Source organism: Filicampus tigris, chromosome 15 (genome assembly GCF_054856515.1).
Source record: "Filicampus tigris isolate MCC_2025a chromosome 15, RoL_Ftig_1.0, whole genome shotgun sequence".
Lineage (NCBI taxonomy): Eukaryota > Metazoa > Chordata > Actinopteri > Syngnathiformes > Syngnathidae > Filicampus > Filicampus tigris.
The window spans coordinates 11,778,357-11,803,363 of record NC_141231.1 but is presented as its reverse complement, the minus strand read 5'-3'; the positions used below and the strand labels follow the sequence as shown (position 1 = coordinate 11,803,363).

At 42.0% G+C, this 25,007-nt stretch overlaps 2 protein-coding genes across 7 annotated transcripts; both read left to right on the top strand.

Moving 5' to 3' along the window:
- The first annotated feature begins 372 nt into the window (after nucleotides 1–372).
- denr (density-regulated protein) lies at nucleotides 373–4,115 on the top strand. 5 transcript variants are annotated; one of them, XM_086053881.1, is made up of 8 exons: nucleotides 373–401; nucleotides 1,038–1,132; nucleotides 1,747–1,766; nucleotides 1,842–1,926; nucleotides 2,021–2,101; nucleotides 2,188–2,304; nucleotides 2,386–2,525; nucleotides 3,781–4,115. In XM_086053881.1, the coding sequence occupies exons 2-8, from the start codon at nucleotides 1,045–1,047 to the stop codon at nucleotides 3,823–3,825; spliced, it is 576 nt and encodes a 191-aa protein (XP_085910007.1). In that variant the 5' UTR covers nucleotides 373–401; nucleotides 1,038–1,044; the 3' UTR covers nucleotides 3,826–4,115. The 5 variants fall into 5 exon arrangements, with proteins under 5 accessions (XP_085910007.1, XP_085910006.1, XP_085910008.1 ...); XM_086053880.1 differs by having other exon boundaries at nucleotides 382–401; nucleotides 1,842–1,927; nucleotides 2,013–2,101; XM_086053882.1 differs by lacking the exon at nucleotides 373–401 and adding an exon at nucleotides 411–591 and having other exon boundaries at nucleotides 1,842–1,927; nucleotides 2,013–2,101.
- A 1,030-nt stretch (nucleotides 4,116–5,145) lies between these two features.
- clip1b (CAP-GLY domain containing linker protein 1b) lies at nucleotides 5,146–24,876 on the top strand. Of its 2 annotated transcripts, XM_086054298.1 has the most exons (20): nucleotides 5,146–5,302; nucleotides 6,667–6,817; nucleotides 7,490–8,022; nucleotides 8,103–8,227; nucleotides 8,793–8,994; nucleotides 9,068–9,265; nucleotides 10,062–10,165; nucleotides 10,245–10,305; nucleotides 11,730–11,834; nucleotides 12,786–12,947; nucleotides 13,032–13,127; nucleotides 13,518–13,575; nucleotides 13,954–14,039; nucleotides 14,935–15,009; nucleotides 17,332–17,417; nucleotides 19,028–19,118; nucleotides 19,214–19,379; nucleotides 20,769–20,821; nucleotides 20,899–21,011; nucleotides 21,440–24,876. In XM_086054298.1, the coding sequence occupies exons 2-20, from the start codon at nucleotides 6,709–6,711 to the stop codon at nucleotides 21,672–21,674; spliced, it is 2,658 nt and encodes an 885-aa protein (XP_085910424.1). In that variant the 5' UTR covers nucleotides 5,146–5,302; nucleotides 6,667–6,708; the 3' UTR covers nucleotides 21,675–24,876. The 2 variants fall into 2 exon arrangements, with proteins under 2 accessions (XP_085910424.1, XP_085910425.1); XM_086054299.1 differs by lacking the exon at nucleotides 11,730–11,834.
- The last annotated feature ends 131 nt before the right edge of the window (nucleotides 24,877–25,007 follow it).

Here is a 25,007-nt window from a genome sequence, read left to right as displayed (position 1 = left end):
GCAAAGAACTTCATTTCAAAATAACACGCTGTGGTCCAAATACGTCGACTGAGATCAATTTTCCATCGTGCATTCTTGAAAAAAAATATATTCTCATTTTTAGTAATCACTTTTAAAAGTTTGAATAGTTTGGGTAAAAAAAACTCCCTTGTGTTTAAAAACTGTGGCTTCATTTTGAAAAGCAACGGATACAACAAATACTGTACAATGAAAATTCATTTTATATCTTTTTTTTTTACTAAATACTTACTATACTTACCATTACTAAATAGGACCTATTTAGTATGTTTAATCTATAGAAAATATATATGAATTTAAGTAAAAATTTTAAACGATGACTGTAAAATTCCAACCTATACGAGGATGTGTTGTCTTCGAAGCTGCAGGGGGAGCTCATGCCAGTGAGTACTCTTTCGTCCGCCACTCTTCCATCACACAAGCGAGAAAAGCGCTGCGTGCGAGGCGTGCCAAAGTACGCCAACTAAACTACGATAGCGCCCAAAAAAGAATGACTTTCTAAAGCGTCCATCAAGGCCAACAATGCCAACGTTGTTATTGAGGAGAAATCGCTTTTAACGGATATTCTGCAGGGTGCGTTGCGCGGCTGTTTTCCTTGAGTTTGTGGCAGAAGAGATAGCCCGCTAAGCTAACGAGATGCTAACGGTGACAGCTGTGTGACTCAACAGTAGGCTGAAGAAACAATTACTCTAACGCGACTGTGTTTTGAAAAGCCTATTTACGATACTCGTAGCACGAAAACAACTCTGCCTTTGTTGTTCATTAAAATGCTATTCAATTTGCAATTAAATTTTACGGGCGCGTGTTAACCGGCTCAAGCAGATTCATTTAGCTGTAGGTGCTACTGAGGAAGCTAATGATACACCCCATCACAATCAAAAAAACATGTTGAAAACAAAAAACAACTGTATCCACTTCCGTTCTAAAGTTTAGAGGTCTTTGAGGAATTACGTTATTTTAGATGATTAAAAAAATGCTAACTATGACAGCTCTTACATCAAACATGTTTGTTTTTTCAGACATTTTATGATGGCTACTACTGAGATGGAGTCTACAGAACATGAAACGGTCGATCCCGATTCAAAGTACCCATTGAAAGTTCTTTACTGTGGAGGTAAATATTAATTTTTGTTTACATAGATGTGGGCAAATAGGTTCATTTTTGAATTATGTTATTAAGATGATTCCAAAGTTAATCGCACATCCCTGCTGATGCTGCTGACACAAACAACATGGGTGTGAAGTGAGATGAGGCCACGTGCTAACAAGGCAGTGTCAGTAGTAGCAACTTTAGGATGTCAAGTCAAAAAGCATTCTTTGCAATAATGTGTTCTACATGCCCACACTAGTTTAAACATGATATTGACGCTAATATTGGGTTGGTGAAGTAAGAATTAAGCAGATAAATCCACCCGTTTTCACCTTTTATGCAGCACTGCCTCATCCTGTCAACTGAAATTGACATCATAGTGCCCTCTTGGGCTCGCACTGTGAACATTACGCCTCGTCTGTTTTCTGGCTTTGGTCACATGATGTATGCAATTTGAGCCGACGGACACTACGATAATTTAATTAATAGTTTTGTTAGTCTGTCATGGCGTTTTGCACTGGGAGTTAGCATTAAGCTAGTGGACCTTAAATTAAATAAATATAATAAATATTGTCTCGTACCTTGTCTGCGATGCAGAAGTTAAGATTAATTTCCTTTTTCCTCCCTCCCCTCCACAGTGTGCTCTCTGCCTTCAGAGGTGAGTGTAACATGCGTAAAGTACTCTGTATGCTGTGACTGTCACTTTATTAATTGTAATCTATACCGTGGACAGTATTGCGAGTACATGCCCGAGCCAGCCAAATGTCGGCAGTGGCTGGAGAAGAACTTCCCGGATGTTTTTGCCCGGATGACTCTCGGTGAGGGCCAATAAAGTTGTCTTTTTTTGTTTGTTTTTGTGATGTTGGTGTTTAACAGTTTGCATTGTGTCCTTTTGTCCAACTGGCCCCGCAGCCAAAGCCCCCAAAAAGGACCCCGAGGCTGGGGATGTTCCCCCTGCTGGTGAGGAGGAGGAGAAAAAGAAGCAGAAGAGAGGTTTGAGCAGCAACAGTTTAGTCAGGATTGAGTGAATTGTGGCCTCCGTTGTCTCCATTGTACTCACATGTTGCTTTTCTGTCCAGGTGGGCGAGGTCAAATCAAACAGAAGAAGAAGACGGTGCCTCAGAAGGTGACGATAGCCAAAATCCCGCGAGCCAAGAAGAAATACGTGACGCGGGTGTGCGGCTTGGCAACCTTTGGTGAGTTTGTTGCATGAATGCATGTATCCTGCGTGGATTTTGTATGCTGAAACAGTGTTGTGTACTGGTGATGGTCTACAGACATTGAGCTGAAAGAGGCTCAGCGGTTCTTTGCTCAGAAGTTCTCCTGTGGCGCCTCCGTCACGGCGGAGGACGAGATCATCATTCAGGGAGATTTCACCGACGACATCACTGACGTCATTCAAGAGAAGTGGCCCGAGGTGACTTTATATCAAATAATAATAGCGTATTGGAAACTAAGTACTACAAAGAGTATCACGTGCTTCATGCTAGCAAAGTAGATATCAAGTAACCCAAACTAGTAAACTCGATATAAAGTAGCACAAACTTACAGTGCATAATGTTTGACAAGCTATCTAACTGTACATAGATGAATAAGCTGTATATAAAGTACGACGAGCTAGTTACCTGTGTCAAGAACCACTTAAAGTTAACTATAAAGTTGGACAGGCTAGCTAACTAGCTCAGAGTAGTGAATGGTCGATAATTTAACTCAGACCGTCTAATGCCGATGTCAGACTACACGAATATAGCCTGATTCTTTTGCCGACAGACGTGTCGCAGACAAACATAGTGTCTCGTAGCAGATTTTGAGTTGTCTTGAAGCATCGTAACCCGTGTAGTGTGACGTACTCAACGATTGGTCGTTTGGCATCTGGGACACTTCACGACCACCATGACTAAAGTCTGGCATGTCCGAAGCTTTGTACGTCTTACCAAATTGTGTGACGTATCCTATGTCATCCTTCGATGGGTTCTTCAGCATTGACCAATAGGAAGACAGTCACCTCGTACTTATGACGAGTGACTGGATGTGGCGCGCACAAACAAACAAGTGTGGTATCATTAAACAAATTAATTACAAATTCAAATTCTTTTTGGAGAATAGATGGTCCGTACTGCCCTCTCATAATCTCTCTCTTTTTTTTTTTTTTTTTTGCCTCTTCTGAACTTATGAACAACGCCCATGCACATAGCCCCTCATTGACATGACTTCACAGCTACTCGTCCCGCCTCCAATTAATTAGCTAAATTATCTTAAACTGGATTACTGTAGTTTATATAAAGAATCTCAAAATAGATAAACCTTGCTAAATTAGTTCATACTGGCGAATTTGTATACAAATAAGTTCAGGCTAGCTACCTCTAGGTAAATTGGTTCAACCGGGCTACTATGCATGTACAAAGAAGCTCAGACTAGCTAATAATGATTTTTAACTCATTTTTTGCCAGACATTTTCAAACCCTCTTTTACCCTAATGTTTGAAAAATGTTGAAAAAAATATATAAATAAATTCCTGGGATTGAATGGTTGGGACTGTGGAAAGACAAATATGTCAATGGCAGTGAATGAGTTAAGGAAGCTTGTATGAGCTAACCATAGCAAAATTAGCTCAAAGTTGCTAACCTTATACAAAGAAGCTAGAAATAGTAAAAATGTGTTGTGTCTCTCAGGTGGATGACGACAGCATCGATGATCTGGGCGAGGTGAAGAAGTGAAGACCAAAATGTGCACTTTTACTGAAAAATGGATGTGACCTGACACGACAACTCGGCCAAATGTACACCTTAACGTCATTTTATACCTATTTTATTTACTGTACATAAAACGCTGCACATCACCCGGCCACTCACTTGAAATTTCTTTTGGTTTTGTTCATGTTTCTTGCCGAAAGGTGTGGTATCATGTCAGCCCCTCCACACACTGTTGTTACCTGAAGTGAAAGCGTTGGCTCATAGATTACGATTTTCCCTTGTTAGAACCATTAAAAATATTTCTTTTCAGGGTTGCTCATCTGTCCTCATCTGCTGCCTTTGAGCGTAATGATGGAGATTACATTCAGTTTTTTGTTTTTTTTTAAATGCTCTTACTCTTGGTGCCAAGGAACTATCTTTCACTAAGGGCAGGAACTTAATTTTGTCAGGCCCTGGCAAGTAGAAAAGTAGTGTTTTAACACTTGTGGCATCTATAGGCAATTATAAACTTTTGTGGGGCGGGCCGTCAATTGTGAATTTTCGCTATTTGCGGCAGGGCTCTGGCCCTATTCCCCACAAATAGTGGAGTAACACTGTATATATCTTTTGATAACTTGGCACAATGAAAAAACAAATGATCTCTGCACAAAGTATTTCACCTTTAGAAACGTACCGAGTGCTCGTACTTATTATTGAGCTGTTGATAAATTTAGCTAACTTAGTCAAACTGGCTTACTGCATATCGCCGATTTTGGGCTGAAACCTATGTCCAAATATGGTCAGTTTGTTTTTCACAAACTGGTCAGTCCCTGTGCGTGTGTTGATTTATTAATTTTTTTCATTTTGGTTTCCTGAAAAGTGATAGTTTTGGATATGCTGTATGAGGTTTCCATCCAACGTCAGTGATATAGAAACTCAGATTAGCTGAATGATCTTAAACTACTAGTGACATTATAACAGGTGAACACCTAACACTTCACTGGCACACTGAGGGAAAAACACTGATTTTCGGTTGCACATGATTAAAGTTACATGTTTATTTTGGCGAAAATTACATAGATCTACCACATTTTAATCGTGTGCAACCGATGTACAGTACATGTTAAAATTAAATCCAAAGGATCTTTTTTTTCAGTGCATTGAAAAAAATGTGCATTTACTCTATTTTATTTTGTCAAGTGGTTGCACGAAATAAAACCATCTGAATCTAGGTAATATTTTCAAGCAGAGCGCACAAGTACCCGACCCCAAACTGGATGTCTGTAATAAATCCTGAAACAGTTTTCTACACAGCGGTGTATTGGGGCTCCGATTTTGCAGTTGCCAGATGACCGAGCTTCCAGCGAGGTCCCTGAAGGTGAAGGCGGCATGGAGTAAGATTGTGACGTCACGCGAGGTGGGACCTAGCCCGAAGAGGAGGAGAGGGAAAAGGCTGCCTGTGCCTGGAAAAACATGTCATGTAACGGTACGCGGCGGCAGCATCCACCCCGGCTGGCAGCAAGTAAGCGTCCACGGCGACACTTTTCCACACACGCGTCTACCTTTGACGTAGCTGTCACGTTCAAAGCGGCGACACGCTGTCGTTTATGTTCAAGTCGCCCCCTGTTGGTTTACGCCTTTATATTGCTAATCTGTTGCTAGCTAGCCCGTGAATTACACTGACATGAAAGCGGCTAAAAATAGCATAAAATTAGTTTAAAAACGTCGACTCATTGAGACGCCATTTTAATTGTGAAAAGATACCATTTGCGTGGAGACATATATTTGGCGGTGAACTATTTAAAGTCAGTCCAGCACAACTCCCGACATAAACACAACACATGCCTCTATTATGTTTGCTGTATGACTGACGTATGCCAACATAATTTGACAATTTGAACTCGTCAAAAGTAGTTGAAGGCTGACATCAGTGCCATTGACAGCGCAAGGGGGGCAGCGAGTTGTTTGGGTGCGAACGCGCCGGCTGGGAGGGGTTAGCGAGCAGAGATTTGTTGATGGAGTTCCTATTTCCTCAGTGGTTGTATACACTGCACTCCCGCATATTCGCGGTTTACCATTCACGTACTGGTCTACTCGGACCCGACTAACAGTGTTAGTTTGCTGTGGGAAATTTTGATGCAGAGAAAGGTATGGATTCCTAGTATCAGTGGTGGATGTTAACAGAACAGAACAGGGTAGCCCAAATCCGGTCCTCGTGAATCACTGCATGTACAGCCTGTTTTAGATGTCTCCCTCCTCCAACATCCCCAGTTCAAATGATCGGGATCGTTATCAGGCTTTTGCAAAGATTGCTGATGAGCTGATCATTTCATTCAAGTTTGTTAGAAGAGAGAAAAACATCTAAATCAGGCTGCATAGGTGCTCTCGAGGACCGGTCTTGGGCGCCCCTGCTTTAGAATAATATGACTCAAGTTACGATGGCTGACACAGGTCACAACAATTATAAACCCCACAACACAATGACATAACCTAAACATTAAATGGGCTTATTAGGAGAAAAGCATTTTGGAAGCATCTACCTGTATGTGCTGTCCCAAACTAATCTTTTTAGAATCGGTTATCCGATCGATTACACACCACAAATGTTCCTGTGTACCCCTCTGCCATCTGTGCTTTGGAGTAATTATATACAACTATACGAGACAGACATTTTTGTGTCGACCAATTTTTGTGGTGGACTTAACCAAGTTAGCCGATGTTTGTTTTCGCCCTAGCCTTATTTATAACCTATTTTAAGACAGAATTCTAGAGTATGTGAGTCATGAACTGGCGGAGGTTCAGAGGCCGTGTATGATGATGTTTTGAAGATCCTGTATTTCATCCATAAACACATAAAAGCAGTGTAACATGATGCACATGTTTCAGGTCCCGCCAATCACATGGTGGGGAAGGACTCCCCTCCATAAGATGGACAAAGCAGGAGCCATGAGTACAGTGGGTAAAGCCAGTGGGCTCAAGCCCCCTACTAAAATAGGCCGTCCACCTGTAGTGACCATAAAGACCACTCCTTCCTCAGGTAAGAACCCAAGAGAGGAATCATACCTTTATACACCTCTCCACACACTCCTGCCAAAAGTTTGTTTTACTTTTACGTAGTTCTATGTTAGCATACACCAAATGCTCTTAATGTTCCAGACCAACCCATGCTAGGAAAATCCATGAGATAGAGACACCGCATATATAATTTATTTATTATTATTATTATTATTATGTTTTGAAAATACATATCCCGCATGCTTTACACACATTTGGGCTTAACCAAATAAAGTAAAACATTTTAAAAGTCACTACTAAGTATTCCTTAGTGCCTGTCTCACTGTCTGGCTATCAAGGAATGGGACATTATCACATATCACTTCACTTGTAGAGTTCTCCAAATAAAGGAAAAATGTGCCTGCTTCAAACTGTTTGTCAACCTCAGTGAAGTTTACTGTAAAACTTACACAATAAAAGAGAATTAAACACCAAAATGTTCAACCAACACATTAACACATGAAAATGAACATTTCTATGTGTTAGTGCTCTATTTAATATACCATGTAACAATAGTCACAGTCTTATATTCTCTCTGCTCTGTGGGAACCACAAATATTAATAGAAGAGGAAACTGCAGGTGTCAACTACTGGCATGACAGTAGTTGACACCCACTGCCCATACTCATAAAAATCTTGAAAACTGTCATTGCAGGAACTCCAAAGCCACTTCCAGCTTCTGAGAAGCCCCCCGGTGCTGGCGTCACCTCCCTTGGTCAGGATGGTGTCGCCGACTTTCAGACGGGGGAACGTGTCTGGGTCAACGGCAACAAGCCTGGCCACGTGCAGTTCGTGGGCGGCACACAGTTCGCCCCGGGCCAGTGGGCGGGCATCGTGCTGGACGAACCCATCGGCAAAAACGACGGCTCGGTGGCGGGCGTGCGCTACTTCCAGTGCGACGACGGCAGGGGGATTTTCACGCGGCCCTCCAAGCTGACCAGAACACCACTGCTGGAGAAGGAAGCCAATGGGGGGCAAGCTAAGCTCACGCAAGCGAGAAGCGAGACCACGGCAGGCGGGACGGCATCATCGGGGACCGTCGAAAACTTACGGAATGTTCCTCCCGGCGGAAAGCTAACTGGCACGCTGAACCGAACAGTCCAATCCACCGAGTCGGTGTCCAACCTGTCTGACACGGAATCCATGAAAAAGAACAAGCGGGAACTCAGGAGAGGAGATCGTGTCCTGGTAAGATAGGCATTCCCCAAGAAGCCAGTAAATCCAAATGGAATTTTTCTGTTGGTTTACGTTATGTCTGTTGCGGTCAGGTGGGCGGGACCAAGGCGGGAGTGGTACGCTTCTTGGGTGAAACGGATTTCGCCAAAGGGGATTGGTGCGGTGTGGAACTGGATGAGCCTCTGGGCAAGAACGACGGGGCGGTAGCTGGCACCAGGTACACATACACATTGCACTCACCGTCACCCACTTGTACTTCACATGCACACTGTAATCCAGACTCCAGTAAAGCCCAAAAGTACCTGTATTTTTTTGCTGGTTGCATTTTTCTAAAAAAAAATTGTCAGAAAAGTTGCACTATTGCTTAATTAGCCAGATTGGGTAGCCCTTGCTTTGTTACAATGCCCTAAATCCGCCCCTAGTCACCATGTGTGGAATCCAGTACATTATTTCTTTTTTTTTCTTACTTTTTGTGTACAGTGCATTTATGAAGTAGTTACATTTTGCATTTAATCTTTACAAACTGTTAGTAAACTTTAACATACACATTTTCATTTCATATTCATCATGTGCAATACATTTTAAGTTATTTTTTTTTGCTAATATTTAAGTACAGTGAATTAAAGTTTTATGATGGTGACAGTTAGACATAGACGATTTCTATTTCCACGATTTCCCATGATTTACAGTTATTCCATCTCAGTCTGAGCCCATAGTTATATTTTGCCAACATCATGGCAACATCCTTATTACATTGCGTGTCCGTCCCACAACCCGCTCAGGTATTTTCAGTGTATGCCCCGGCATGGCCTCTTCGCCCCAGTCCACAAGGTGACGCGTATCGGCTTCCCGTGCACCACGCCAACCAAAGCCAGGAGCTCCCGCCGGAGGTCCCTCCTCAAAAGGAGCCCGAGCGCCTCCTCCATCAGCTCCATCAGCTCCACGGCCTCCTCCGTCAGCGGCAAACCCAGCCGAGCGGGACTGGTGAGGCAGCGCCATTTCCTCAACGCCTCAACGTGCATTTTTAGTCCATGTAATTTTTCTCTTCCTTGCTCAGTTGACAGAGACGTCGGCCAGGTACGCTCGCAAAATCTCAGGTACCACGGCGCTGCAGGAGGCGTTGAAGGAGAAGCAGCAGCACATCGAGCAGCTGCTGGCCGAGCGCGACCTGGAGCGCTGCGAAGTGGCCAAGGCCACCAGCCACGCTGGGGAGGTGCAGCAGGAGCTCGTCCTGTTGAGGAAGGGCCGCGATCAGGTATGCGATACGCTTGGGCAGCGGTATGCAAATTACAAGCCCCGGAGGGCTGCAAAAATGTTTTTTCAACAAGTCAAAGGTCCATTTATTGAGATTGGTCAGGTCATTGCCACTTTGACATAAAATAAATAATTGAGTGAAACAAAGCGTGACCCCTCTCATGAATCAAAGACAAACACCACAATGAGGGGATTAAGAACATTGTTTATTTTTGAATATATGCCAAGAACCACAAGGAAGACCCCATGGCTTGGTGTTACGTACCCTCGAATTGAAAAATGGTCAATTCCAGAGCGGCGTCGCCGTGACACCAGAATGCTCATCCAATAGGAAGAGGGGCTGGCGGAGTGTTTTCAGACTTCTAACAGAAATGGACCAACCGGCAGGATAAGCCTTCCTGTTACTTTCTGGTCGGCTGTTACACAAGCACGTACAAATATTACAAATCATTTATTTGATTCAGTCTACATTTAGTTTCTGTTTTAGTTAAATAATCTTGTTGGATAATGTCTATATTCTATGTTGATGCCTTGATTAAAAGGAATAAATCTGAAGTTACTCATTGTGGTAAACTACTCGAGTACTGAGTAACTGAGTACATAAGTAATTATTTGCAGAACACGTTTTTCTCAAGTACTCCTCTAAGTACAATTTTTGCCTACTCTAACCACCTCTGACAACTTTACATGAGAAAATTGTGTGTGTGCAATCTCGTGTGTGCGTGTGCATGTTTGTGTTGGTGTGTGTGTGTGTGTGTGTGTGTGTGTGTGTGTGTGTGTGTGTGTGTGTGTGTCAGTACGCTGTGGAGACAGAGGCTAAGCTGGACCAGCTGAGGTCGATGGTAGAAGCAGCCGACCGGGACAAAGTGGAGCTGCTCAACCAGCTGGAGGAGGAGAGAAGGTCTGCACTCTAGGGTGACGTCGCTTAAAACTTTTATACTCGTGAAAGTCTTCTTGACTATTTTGTCCTTCCGCGACAGGAAAGTGGAAGACCTGCAGTTTCGAGTGGAGGAGGCGTGCATCACCAAAGGCGACCTGGAGGTAACTTTCCGCTTACGTAATTCATCTGTTTTTCATGAAGCCTAGTTTAAAAACTCATGCCTCATAAAACATGAATCCACCACAAGATGACTGAAGGTGAATCTTCACCGGCAAAGCTGTTTAATGGGCGTCTTCTTCCACGCCAAACTCTGAGAACAGGGTCTCGAAGGTGGTATTCTTTTGGAACTGCATTCATTTGGTTACAGAGCAAACACATCGGTCTGCCTTCGGGACTACCAACGTACGCGTATTTGTCGGTCCACGCGGAATTAAGCTGCCGATTTTCCAAATCAAACTTTGTTTTTTGTTTTTTTAGTTTAGATTGCGAAATGTTCACTAACCGAGCGTCGGATCGAGGCGCCGCCGCGGCTCCTCTCAAGCTTTTTCCCTTTCTCCTCCTCTAAAGCCTCTTCCTTATTCTTTTTCTACTGTCGGCAGAGAGGCGTAGCACTGCACAGCGCCTCCTACCTTCCAGGCGGTGTGTAACAAGGACGTGTACATGTGGCGACCGTCTGTGTTTTTTTTCTTTTTGGCAATCTTTCGCGGGGCTGGACCAACATGTTTGGCGGGATTGATCTGTCAGTTGAATAGCCCTGCCCTACTCCAATAGATCCCTCCATTTTCCCATCAGAAAAACAGGTTATTGTTAGTCAGTTCATTTGATTTTGTTCTAAATTTCATCTGCACTTGCACTTCCTCCTCCAAATTTTTAGCTGTACTTTCTTCATACGTTATTCATTCCCGCTTCATTCACATGCATGGAGAGTGTTGTACGTCCTCCTCTTGCTACCTTTCTGTCTTTTCAATGCTGATTTAGCGCTGACGAGAGGAGACAAAGGCAGACGGACTGTTTGGTCACCCGTCAGCCTCACCTTTTATTTTACATATTACCTTACCCGTCACCTTAACTACCACCTTAGATGTACACTTTCCTTACCAAACTTACCTGCCACCTCAAGTGTCACCTAACCAATTTCTTCATAAGGCACCTTACTTGCCTTATTCCTTTCACTTCACCCGCCGCATCACTGTCACCTAATCTGCCCGGGGGTTAATTTACCGGTCATTGTCAATTCACCTGTCACATCCTCCACATTGCCTCTCATGTGACCCATTACCTGACCTGTCACCTGATCTGCCACCTCGCTTGCCACCTCACCTGGCATCTCTTTGACCACCTTACCTGTCATCTCATCTCCCACCTTATTTGGCACCTTTACCTGTCACCTCACCAGAGAGTCTTGTCTTTTGCCTTCTCTCGCTAAATTAGCCGCTGGCCCAAGGTTTTGTTTATGTCACCCTGTCGCAACATTTTATTGTATGGCGGAGTGCTTCCTCTCTGTGCTGCTCTTATGTGTGGCCTAAAGCATGCACGCTAGCCCCTTTCTCGCTTTTCTCTCTCTCTCTCTCTCTCGCACAAACAGACGCAGATCCGCCTGGAGCACGCCTGCATTAAGGAGCTTGAGCAGAGCCTGCTCTTTGAAAAGACCAAAGCCGACAAACTCCAGCGGGATTTAGAGGACACCAGGGTAAAATCCTGAAAATGGCTGCCCGCTGCTGGAGCTATATTAAAAGAAATACACGCCGCCTTTACAGCAATAATGATGCAAGTTTGACACTGAAGCTAATAGGGTTTCAGATTCCTCTTTCACGCAGAGATTCAGCATAATTAGCACGTCAGAGCCGTAACAGAAGCTCTAGTATTCGCTTTTGCCTTTTACACAGAGCCTGGCTAATCACCCGCTGCCTTGCCGCTGTCATAACTTAAATGTGAACTCAACTTCAACACCTCAATCCGTAGCAGTTCCTTTGACAAAAAATAGCATGTCACATGTATTTAAAGGAAATCCAGCCTTGGGTTTTTGTGCTTATTTATTGAGAGCGACTGCATAATCAACCACTTGAACCACACACTTCAAGTGCGGGTACTTTCATAAAGATGAAAGCACAAAAAGCCAATTTTACATTGTTTATTTGTATGTTAAACTATAATTATTCTCTATAAAATGCATTTTTTGTACTTTTTTGGGGTGCCTGGAACATTCATTTGATTTACATTTTTTCCTATGGGAAATATAGCTTCAATTTCCATGTCATTCAGTTTTAGTCAGACCTTTTGGAAAAAAGTCATCGTCAAAACCGAGGCTTCATTGTAGCTGTTTATACTTCTGTTTTTGCCACTCAGCGTTAGCCACTGCTAATGCTAGCAGGTTGCTCTCACATACCTGTCAAGTTGTACACTGTTGGCGTAATTTGTACAGGTGGAGACACCTTTTCAAACATGTACGCCGTACATCGCTGATTTCTGTTCACATGACAGCAGCCATTCGAAAATAATGTGTAATGTGTCAGATTATATGCAGATATGTAAAGGCAAATGACAACTTTCGTAAGATTCAGTCCACCCCGGGGGTTGGCGGCTATGCTCACATCCGGCCGGGCGCTGTAAAAATGGACTTGTTCTCCACCTTGCCATGCAGGTGGCCACGGTGTCGGAACGTTCGCGCATCATGGAGCTGGAGCGGGAGGTGTCAGACCTTCAGCTGCGTCTTCGGGCGTCGCTCCAAAAAGAGGACGCGGCGTCACTCTCCCAGCAGCAGCTAACCAGCCTCAAGGCCCAAGCCCAGTCCCAGGAGAAGAAGGTTTGTTCTGGCTCAATTGTAAATCCAAATACCTGAGGTGTATCATATCAATATCTAAGAAGGCAAACACGTTGTCCACCGCAGATCAGTGAGCTGAGCGTGGACCTAGAGAGCAAAGGCAAGGAGCTCCGGTCCATTCAGGATGATAAGGACTCGCTGCAACAGCAGCTGAGCAACTTGGTAAGGAAAAAAAAGTGCAAAACATACTACTACTAACTGTCCAATTAGATTGCTCCGGAGTCATACCAGTTACAGTTAGCCCCCGGGCTTATAGGACAGAGTAATTGGTGTCAAGGAAGTATGTTTGAGTGTATTGAGTGCATGTGTTGTTAGTCTTACCTCTTAAATCCAAAATGTTATCCTCCAGCAAACGATTTTTGTTGAAGTTAAGTAAATACGTACATGACAGCACATTTATAGCATACATGCTTGTTTGTATTTATTTGGACTTGAGGGCATTGTTAAAGTGGCCTCATTAGGAGACATTTGGTTCACAAAGCTCATTCCTGCCCGTTGAAGTCGAAGGACAAGAATGTTACTGCGTCTTCACAGCCTCTTTCTATTCTGCAGAGACTACAGCTGCAGCGGGCCGAGCAAGAGAGCGGCAAGATGGCAAAGGCCGCGCAAGGTAAGCAACAAAACACTTCACCCTAACAGCCACCTCTCTTGTCGACCTTTCTCACCACCTTATTCGCAATTTACTTCAGAGAGTGTCATGTCACCTTACTTGCCATCCTTCTTCTCACTTCACCTTCTTCTGAACTTTCCAGGTTACACTACTTTTCAAGCTTACCTACCATCTCATGTGCCACCTCACCGTAAACATTCCTATAATTTACCATATGCTCTATGTCACCTTTACCTATCATTTCACTCACTGACTGACTTGCTAACCCCACCTGTCGCCTCACCTGCCACCTTACCTGTCACTTTGCCAATCACTTTACCTGCCATCTTACCTTTACGCCCGCGGCCCTCCAACAAGACGGCTTTTGTTGTTTGTCAGAATTGGAGCAGTGGAAGAAGGACTTCCAGGAGCTGAAAGAGGGGAGTCAGTGCCGAGAACAAGAGCTCAAGACTCGGCTGTCACAGGTTAACTTTTACATTGGATTACACTGCGTGTGAATTTAATGCTGTGGCACTTGGCTCTTGTTGTCATGTTCTGTAAAGGAAAAAAAAAAGCACAGAATTTGGAAGAAAATGTCCAATCAGAATAACAAGTGTTTTCACTGACATTTAGTGGCACGCAAGCTGGCTCTCGAGGTTGTTTGACATCATTATTAACTCAGTGTTTTGAACGAGTCACAAGCTGATGCACCTGATTTTCAAAACAACTTATTTCAGACTATGATCTCAATCAAATATATTGGAGATAAAATGATAAAATTAATCAATAATTATTTTTGCTAATCAGTAAATCATTTTGTTACCTTCTTTGATCAAAGCAGACTGATTATGTTTGTTGGTTCTAAAAAAAAAAAAAAAAAAAAAGGTTTTACTTTGGAAAACCGCGATCAACATTTTTGCCTATTTTTCGACATGCTATGGACAAAACCGGTAACCGAGTCATAATGAATTTGTTTGTCTAAGTTCTGTACTGTCGATTTGAGATAATATCCAGTTTTTTTTTTTTAATAAAGGGATGGAAATTAAAATGTTTTTTAAATCTTTTTAATTCATCGATTAATCAACAAAATAATAGACAGATTAATCAATCATCAAAGTAATCGTTAGTTGCAGACCTAAAATATATTTTTGCTCACTCCCACTGTGTGGCCTGTTACCAAATGGGGTGCGTGGCCTGGTGCTTCCGGAGCCTTGCTTTAAATGGAGCACCTTCACCCCCAGGGACCCGCGTATGCTGCGTTCCCGCGCACGCTCCAGTGAACACAGCATAGAATGCATTATTTCATGTTCTCAGGCGGCCAACACAGTCGTAATAAGTCACATTAGTGAGCCTGTCACGTTTGCTGTCTTGTCAACACAGGCCATTGAGACGTCGGAGGGGACTTCGCTTTCCCTGGAGAAGCTGACCGATGAGAAGAAGGCGCTGGAGACGCAGGTTAGAACTTGGTGGATCCAGTGCCAAGTTGCCAACAGGAAGTCATTACGCACATTTTAAAAGCAGCCGAGCGCACTCGCGACGACGTTCTCAAATCTGTTCGCCGCAGTGCGTGATGATGTAATCCTCACGTGGCACACCTCATGTGACACACTGTGATTAATAGAAAGAGAAGTAATCCGTTCCACTGTTAAACTGTTGCCATCGTAAACCTCAATTAATTGTACTTAAGACAAATCTTAGGCAAGTGACATTTGAAAAAAGACATATTACAGTTGTATTTTTTTTCATAATTTAAAACAGGCCCAGTACACCCCTAAGTGAAAATGTCCAAATTGTGCCCAAAGTGTGAATATTTAGTGTGGCCATCATTGTTTTCATTTCATTAATGACTGGTAAATAAGAATAGAGGTGGGAAAACGGTCAGATGTTCAAAGTCATTTGTAAATGTGGTTTAAAAAAATAGTCAAAATACATGTCAATTTTTTTTCTTCATTTTAAAAAGATAACTGTTTATTTTGTTTTATTATTTATATTTACAATTAGTGCACCAATTTATCAAAACTTGGCATTTTACTTTGGTAAAATTCTGCTTTTTTTTTTAGGTCTGGCTTAGAAGTGTAATTATTTTTTAAAGATTGTATTTTTTTTTTTTTTTTATGAAGTTATAGAATTACAATCTAGAAATTGTTAATGTGGTAAAACATTACTTTTCTGGGGAAAAAATACCTAAATGACAGAGACGTGTACTGACTGTCTAGTCCTTGTTCTATGGTCACATTCATCAATACCCTTCTGTGTTACACCAAAAATAATATTTCCTGGATATTGTGCTAAATTTCCAGGACAGAGAATACCTTTGTTGTTACATTTGTAATATGGGAGATGCGATTGGAACCCGAACCTAGCAACTGTCCGGCAGACATGCTAACCACTTCTTATTGTGCTGCCATGGTTGAAGTACTCATACATTTTTATTCTAATGGTGGGTACAAGTGACATTCAATGTTTATGTCGTGCGTGAACATCAGCTGATGCTTCCAGCCTGGCGTGATGCTTGTCGTCGCTGGTGTGGAAACAAAAAGGCCGAGCAGCATCAGTAGGATGGAGGCGGGGCTTAGTCCTGCTTACGTAATTGAAGCCAGAGAGAGAGAGAGAGAGAGAGAGAGAGCGAGAGAGCGAGAGAGATGGAGAGAGCGAGGCTGTTCTGTCTCTCTCACAGTCTGTTGTACGGTATTGGCAGTGGTAGTAGGGGCTGAGCACTTAATTCATGCCAGTGTAGCGGTATTCCGTTTTTAGTGGGGGGGTGGGGGGTGGGGCTACAACGCAGGTATGGACATTGCGGCGCTGCGTCATGTTTACTCCGGAGGCGTGTACTCGCCTTGCTACCAGGTACGACTTCTTGCCTCTTTAACACATACTGACTCACCTCTAAGGACCTCCATAAGTCTGTCAGCAGCTCAACATGCAGTAACATTGCAACTCGATAACTATGATACGAAACCACATTTCCGCATTTGTTTTTAAATGCCTGAAAAGATCACCTTTCTGCACAGAGGCTTTTACATTCACCTTGATTTGCCCAATAATAAACACCAGCATTTTGCCATACAGCAGCGTATTTTATAAAAACAATAAAAGAAAGTGTAAAGAAATAAACTGGTTTTATAAATTTTAATTACTGTACATTGGGACAAGTTGGAAGTCTGATGTCATGGGCTGAAGCTTTTTGGCCCAACATTCTGTAAATGGCTGAAAGTGCTTGTTGACATTGGCTATGGGGTCTTTGCTGCACCCAAGGAAATTGCAAAAATGACCCTAAAATGACTGCTTTGACCCAAAATGGCTGACAGGCCATAGCTTCTTGTGACGTTTTTATGGGGCCGCTCGTGATCGACACATCTACCGAGTTTCATGTTGCCAAGTGAAACTGGCTTATGCGGCTGAATTTTTCAAAAAAATGTTTTGGGCTCTGAAAATGTACTAAATGTTTTCACAGGTCTACTCTTGATATACATATACATGCCGACCAAATTCCATCTTACTAAGTGAGAGGCATTTAACTACATGTAGTTAAACAGAAGCGCACGTGTCTGACGCAGCATAGTCACTAATGTGAAAGTTCTAATTAATTATTGACTCCTGCTGCACGTATTTGAAAGTTTATTTTTAGACACGTTCAAGTGTTGCAATCATTCATATGCATTCATTAGTACATCTAAATGTTTCCCGTGTTGTCCTGTGACCTGCTGCTGCTTATCTTGTATGGTTTATTCATGACGTATTCTGTTTCCCGACCTCCATGCGTGTTTTTGTGTGCAGCTGGACAAACTGAAGCAGCAGAATTGCAAATACCAAGAGGAGCTAAGTCTCACTCGGGAGCAGCAGCACCTCATCCATAAGGACGGGTAAGTATCATTCTATACTGTAGGTTTTAATGACACATTCTTTGATTGAGTCTGTTCATACGTTCCAAACCCACCCGCCAAATGGAGAAAATCTGCAAAATAGAATTTAAAAAAAACATAAATGATAGTTTTTGAAATATATTTGATAGTTTTATCACTCCCACATGCCTTAATGCATGTAGACTTATCAAAACACTATTAAAAAGCAAGTATTCATTAGCACTTATTCTCCCTCTCTCAGTATTACGAAATTGGTCGAATACGGTTGAGTATTGTATAATACCATTTTGAGGGAACAAAGAGAAGAAAAAGAAAAAAAAGAATATTAAGCATTGTATATTCTAACACCAATATATTCAACCAAAGCATATTATTTTAAACTAGACTAATGCTAACAGGCTTATCGAAATTAGCATCAATATTACGGTACTCATAAGCTAACAAGGATCTGCTACTTTAACACAAACGGCAACAACACATACAAACAGAGCATACAACAATATTCCCAGCCATATAATCCCTCTTTCTGTTAGTATTTTTTTATTTCATGTTTATAATATTGGAGGTGAAACTTTCATTTGTTGAAGTAGACGACACACCTGCAGATGAACTGAGGCATTGCGTCTATTAGAGCATGGGTTACATTCTGAGGAAATGCAGTAATTATTCAGTCAAAGCAGTAGATGATTCATGTTGTTTTTGTGTTGATCTTCTGCCTGATGTTCAGATTTATTTTTAGAACGTATGTGCGTGCGTGTGCACGTGTGTTTGTGCATGGCACCCCCCCCCCATCTCCCCCAACGAGATGTCAGAGCCACAGATTTATGTAATTGGCTGTGCTATCATCACAAAAAAAGCAATCAAACACTTCCTGCTTCCTCCCATCACTCTGCTGGTGTTATGTAATTGCTGTCCTCCTCGCCGCCTGGCTCCAGCAATGACATCACTGTGTGTGTGTCTGTGTGGCTTGGTAGTGAGAGAACAGCTGTTGTCTACGCAGCTCAGATGATTGTTACGTTGAAGATTTGGTTCCTCTCATTTTTGCGATGTTGTTGTTTTGATTCTATATTCTATTCAAGCACACAAAAATACATGGCACTAAGCTGCAATATTAGCTCATCAGGGCAAAATTAATTGGTTACATGACGCTGTTCAACCTCATATTTGTTGGGATTCTGAAAATCCTATTCACCTAGGGGAAATGGTGGAAATATAAAGTTAGTACTTTATATGGGTCAAACTGCGAGAAGAAAATGTTTGAAGTAAATATTTAAATATTTACGTAAATGTAAATTTATGTAAATATTTAATATTGAAATATTTACATTTACATTCAATATTTTTGATTGCCACCCAAATGTAAAACAAGTTCACTTGACGCACGAAAAGTCCAAAATAGTAATCAAGATGTGACAATATGAATTTGATTATGATATGTAAATGTGAATAAAACTAACTTCAATTAAAAAATAAATAGGAATATTACAAATTTTAATAAAAATATGACAAATCTACATGTGACAAATATGAATCAAAATGGTGACTTAAATACCAATAAAAAAGAAGCAAAATATACATAAATATGTATTAAAATGCTACTTTTTGTGCAGAAAAATGTCCACTCAGGACCCTGGTGTCCAGGACTCTCCGAACGTGTTCGCTAACGACAAAGAGCAAGAGCTTGAGATGCTGAGGAATGAGGTGCTTGTCCTGAAGGAAAACCACGGCATCACCATCCTCGTCCTCCTCCTCATCCTCTTCCTAATCACGGCCTCTCTCTGCTCTTCTCACGTCAGGTGCTGGCGTTGCGGGGCCAGAATGCTGTGGCCGAGACACTGCGATCGGCCGTGGCCACGCTGGAGCACGACAAGGCTCAGTTGCGGGAGCGCGTCCGCTCCCTGGAGCAAAGGCTCATGGGACGGGCAGCCTCGGAGGATGGCGACCGGGAGGAAACGCTTTCAGGTGAGGAATATATAGCCCTTAATCACATGAAAGTCTCAAAGGGCTTCACATGGCCATAGCTGACAACATATTAACGACATCCCCTGATCTTAAGCCCCAGGAGGGCAAGGAAAAACTCAAAAAGCCCCATATGAGGAAAAATGAGAAACCAGTAGTTTATCTTGGGTATAGAATAGGGATGTCAAACTCATTTTTGTAACGGGACACATCATAGTTATCGTGTTCCTGGGAGGGCCGACAACTGTGAACCCATATGACGATGTATGATCTCCTTATTTTATCACATGTACACAACAAATTGATGGATAACTAGTTTTGAAATCAGAAGCCAGTAAAAAGTTTGGTCAACTATTTTTCAATGTATTTTAAAGGACGGATTGATAACAAATGCTTGCAATGTCTCATATCGTCGCTGTTCTGTGAAAAACACGTATCTCCAATTTTGGAAACCTTTTTTAATTTTCACATCAAGCCTATGGCTGTAACACGGAAACACCATACATAAAACTAAGAAAGTAAAATTAAGAAAAAAAAAAAGTGTTTTTCACAGGACAGCGACAATATGTTAAGAGATAGTCAACTCAAACATATTTTTTTCAAGAATATGTTCCCAGCAGGTCCACTAGTTGAAACAGGGCATTCTGAATAATTTTGCGTTTGTGGAATATAAATTAAGCAGCAAAATGCACTCGTTTTTAGCCATCTCTGGGGGCGGCCATTTTGCCTTCGACTTCGACTGAAAATGACATTAAAACTGCTCACAACGACCAATCACGACTGACCTGTTTTCTGAATCTGAGCCGTGATTGGTCGTTGTCAGCAGTTGTGATGTCATTTTCAGTCGACAGAAGACAAAATGGCTGCTACCTGAGACGGCTAAAAACGAGTGGATTAACACTTATTCCACAAACGCAATGTTCATCAGAATGCCCTATTTCAACGAGTGGGCTTGCATAGAACATATTCTTGAAAGAAAATGTTTGTGTTGACTTCCACTTTAACAGTGAAGACAATTTCAAAGAAACATGTCAAGTCCACACACATGATTTGCCTTCGCGGGCCACGGAAAATGACGTCGCGGGACAAATCTGGGCCCCGGGTCTTGAGTTTGACACCTGTGGTCTAGAACATTCTCTCAAGACTTGGCTGTCTTGGGATTTTAACCCTGTTTTATAGGATTAGGATCTTCTCTTGTTGTTTTAGTGCTTGTCTATACTATATCCTTAACCATGTGTAATTTAAAAATGATGATGCACTTTGTTGGTTGTCGCTTAATGAAGTTCAGTCCATTAACTTGTATTAATTATTTATTATATATAATATCAAACACTTAATGCAGATTTTTAGACTGGTTGATCTTGGTCACTAACTCACCACTGCCCCCTTCAGGTGACAAGGCTATGGAGCAGCTTAGGGAGGAGAAGGAGTTTGCCGAGGGTCAGGTGAGGTGGACGCCCACCCCCGCCGTCGGCGCCATCGTCCCCAAAATGAATGTTTGACCAAACGTTTCTCCCATCAGATTAACTTCTTGAACAGCGTCATTGTCGACCTGCAACGCAAGAATGAAGAGCTGAAGGTCAAACTTAAGAAGCTGGCCTTGGCGGAGTTCATCGGCAACGACGGCACGGACGGGTAAGAGCGCACCGCAATACAATAAAATAATCTACGGGCAGCATGACGGACTAGTGGTTAGCATGCCCCACAGTTGTGACGTTCGCGGTTTCGAATCTTGGCATGTTGTCCAAGTGCTCGTGTGGGTTTTCTCTAGTTAGTCCGGCTTCCTGCCACGATCCAACATCTCAAAGTGCCCTCGGGCTCTCTGTGTCCATCTAAAAACTTCACTCCTCACTCGTATCTCAAGGCACCACTCTATATCAATAATATACTATTTGCGTCAAATTGTACCCTTTGGGTTTGTGAACCTTTGGCTAAATGAAACCCATGAAAACTACATATTCAAAAATTCCTTGTTATTTACTGTATTAAATCATACACTTGTTGTAGTTGCCACATTCATTGTGTATAACTGGACTGAAATAATAATATGCTGATTTGGTTAGTGTGGAGCCGGCGGAGTCCAAGCACGTCAAAAAGGCTCCACCGCGCCCCTTCTGCGACATCTGTGACTGCTTCGACCTGCACGACACGGAGGACTGCCCCACGCAAGCACAGAGTCCCGACGCCGTGCCGCACTCCAGCTACCGCGGCCAGCGCGACAATGAGCGGCCCTACTGCGACATCTGCGAGGTCTTTGACCACACCACCGAGTCCTGTAATGACGACCGCACCTTCTAGACTTTTCCAAGATGCTATACCTCACCGCTCCCAATATTCTACCACGGTGCAATATTTGTAAGTATTTGACCATGGCGATTCATTAGCACACATTCCTGTTGAGCTACCAACCAATCAGGTCTAAAGTTTGACATCATCAGACTTTAGCGCAATGCTCTGCCAACATGTTATGAAGAAAACTCGAAACTGTCTAGTTTATGAGGTTCAAATTTGGTAGTACTCATACCAATCCAGAGGTGGGCGTTCCATCTGAACGACAGACCGGTCCGTCTCTGTCACTGACGGACGCCCATTTGGCTGAGGGACGGGAAACTTTAAAAAAAAAAAATGGAAGTGTATTTTCGTCCGCCTGTGTAATAATCATTAACCTGGTCAAGTACGAATGGACCCCACAGTCCATCATTGACGGATGCCTGTGTTGCTGACTGAGAGATGGAAATGTGACAGCATTGACTCTATATGTACAGCAGGTGGCGGTATGCACAAAGAGAATCATGAGTTAGTCAGGCTGACTTATTAATGAGCTGAGAAGTAAGAAAGTAGCTTTGAATATAGAGACAGTTTTATAGAGAAGTTCTTGTGAGTTAAATTTTACATTTATATTTTTATTATTGGGAAGAGTAGTTTTAGGAGGTTGTGAAATGGTATTTTGCAGGGTCACACTGCACTTCAGAAGGTGGCACTAATGCGCCAAAAGTTGTTTGCCAACCGCTATAAGACAGAAGAAGAATAAGTTGAATTCGAAGGAAAAAAAAAACCCATTGATTTATTGTAATGGAACAGAAGCAATTTCTTCATTGCAAGCAAATATCACATCATTCTTATATTTAGTTTACAATACAAATATATATAGTAAACAAAATAACTCAAACATGTTCATTTAGCATAATCAGCAAATGTGTTATAAGTATTTCAAAATTATTCTTACATTTACTTTATTTCGGTTTGCACAAGGACTCGGAAGCATTTTAATCCACCTGGATAGTACTTTTGGTAACAATATGACGGGATTCTGGTTAAGGTAAGCAAAACTAAAAAAAAGTTAAACTTTTAAGCGTTAAAGCGGCAGCAGGCTCCCACTTAACAGTTCAATGAATTGGCAAATAAGTGTAGGCTATGTGAAATGTCAAATGTATGTAAGTGTAAAACTGTTTGAACAGCAAGCCAACATATTATGATGTACATAGTTCACTCCACTTACCATTTTAATCAAATCGGCTCAGTTGATGGATGGATTGATTGATTTTTCATATGTTGGACCTTTTTTTTTTCCGGATTGACGGACCGGCGGACCTTTGACGATTACTGACGGAGGTGCGGTTAAAAAAACATGACGGACTGACCGACGGACGATTACAACTTGGATTGTCTTGGAAAAAAAAACAAAAATGGATTGATGGATATCGGACGAGTATCCACGCTGCTGACGGATGACGGACCGGCAAACTTTAGTCAAACGCCCACCTCTGCTCACATCACATCTCGAGGTGGAGTTTCTCTTTGAAGGATCCTAGGAAACAGCCAAAATGGCCCTAAAATGTGTGCTCCAAACCAAAATGGCATGCTTCCTGTATTTTTTCACTCGCCCCACATGCATTGACAAAAACACCCAACATTTTATAATTTGGTGTTGTTCATCTGTCTTGTATAAGAGGTTGAAATTTGGTAGCAATTGGACAAAAGCCAGAGGAATCGGTTTGCTTCTTGAGACTTTTGTTTTGTGGGTCTTGTCATAATAGACATGGCTACCAAAATTTGTGTTCTTAAAGTATACTGCCTCATGGGGCTGAATTTTCACAAACATGTTAGTTTGTTTAGGGTGAGCCAACAAAAGTCACCGCAATGATGAAAACGCCAATATTCAGTAATTTAGCATCGCCAATCTGCATAGTACAACGCAGTTCAAATTTGGAAGCAATCCGACAAAATATTGAACATAAGTTTGTTTTTAAAAGAAAAAGCAAACCACCTGATGTTTTTCTGCAATTCTGTAACGTTTGTTTCCGTCGGTGTCATTTCCTAGTTTATCAATAGCACATTCAGGAAACAAAACATGTTTTGACACACACAAACAAAATGGCATTAGCTGGAGCAAAGAATATCCATGAATCCAACGTGTTAGTAACGTCAATGATTTTCCTGTTTTAATACTCAACTAGTCTTTCCTGCTTTCACTAATTTTACACTTTAAAAATAAATAAATATCCTTGCTATGCTTAGCTATTCGGGCTCTTTAACCACATTTTAGCATTGACACTTTTAAAATGTAATAATGGTTTATATTGTTGTAATTTTCGTTTCCAGTCGTTGTTATTAAAATGTGTTAGGGGGTTTTCGCCCCAATGTTCGCGGATGTCCTCAGCGACACAAGCTAGCTAACACGGTTCTGTTCTACTGTAGCAGCTCTACGAACTTGCCGTCTTTGCACTGTTCACTTTAACCATGCTTAACGGCATTAATGCAATGTCTGCAACCTTTCTTGACAAATATGATCGTTTTTTGTCGGAAGAATGAATTGCAAACGTAATCACTCAGAAGAATGAACTAATTATCACTGTATGCTTACGAGTAAAGTCTGGCTTGTTTGCTAAGTTAATGTTTGCGCAAAGACTGGGGGGAAAAAGGGAATAAATACATTTTGAATTATCGTAAAGCACAGTCGATTTAGCCTAGCTTAACAGAAATGTGTAAATAGAAACTCACAAGCTATCTTAGCCCCGGAAACAGTTTTCTCACTCACGCAAAAAATCTTTTTTTCCCCCCTGCTTTCATGCTAAGCTAAAGAGCTTGCTTAGTGCCGTTCTAACGCTAACAGAAACAGATTTCCACAACATATCAACGTCTTCGACTTGTCGTGAAGCACAACTTTTTGGGATCATAGTGAATCTCCAGGTTTTCTATTATCCACAATGTGACTCGTGTGTTATAAAATTGTATATAATACAGATCAGAAGCTTATGTGACCAATATGCGCACACTGCCATCATGCAGCTAAAGTGTACAAAATGCTTATTTTTCTGCCCTGTTTATAAGATGCCCTCCCATTTATTGTATGGAAAAATACCTTGTGCTCTTTGTATGTGATGCATTCATGTTTTATATGTGACGGGCGTCTCTTTGGATGTGTTGTCAAATGTCCCTTTTTCTATGTACTCTATTCATGTACTCTTAACAGTCCAATACAAGCAGCAAGTCCACTCTTTCACTGACCTTTTTTTTATGTCAAGATTGAGGCAAGGGTTGTGACTTCGGGCAAGTCTTCAAACTTTGTCATAAAAAAAGAAAAATGTTTTCTAATTTAGCGTTGGTCGTTTGTCTAATACACGCTGTGAA

Excerpts from the sequence above, each read along its gene's own strand:
- denr (XM_086053880.1), top strand. The coding sequence starts at position 1,045 with ATGATGGCTACTACTGAGATGGAGTCTACAGAACATGAAACGGTCGAT. Across the intron at positions 1,928-2,012 it reads TTTGCCCGGATGACTCTCGG|CCCCGCAGCCAAAGCCCCCA; the intron begins TGAGGGCCAATA and ends TTGTCCAACTGG. Across the intron at positions 2,305-2,385 it reads GTGCGGCTTGGCAACCTTTG|ACATTGAGCTGAAAGAGGCT; the intron begins GTGAGTTTGTTG and ends GATGGTCTACAG.
- clip1b (XM_086054298.1), top strand. The coding sequence starts at position 6,709 with ATGGACAAAGCAGGAGCCATGAGTACAGTGGGTAAAGCCAGTGGGCTC. Across the intron at positions 10,166-10,244 it reads CAGCTGGAGGAGGAGAGAAG|GAAAGTGGAAGACCTGCAGT; the intron begins GTCTGCACTCTA and ends CTTCCGCGACAG. Across the intron at positions 17,418-19,027 it reads CACCTCATCCATAAGGACGG|AAAAATGTCCACTCAGGACC; the intron begins GTAAGTATCATT and ends CTTTTTGTGCAG.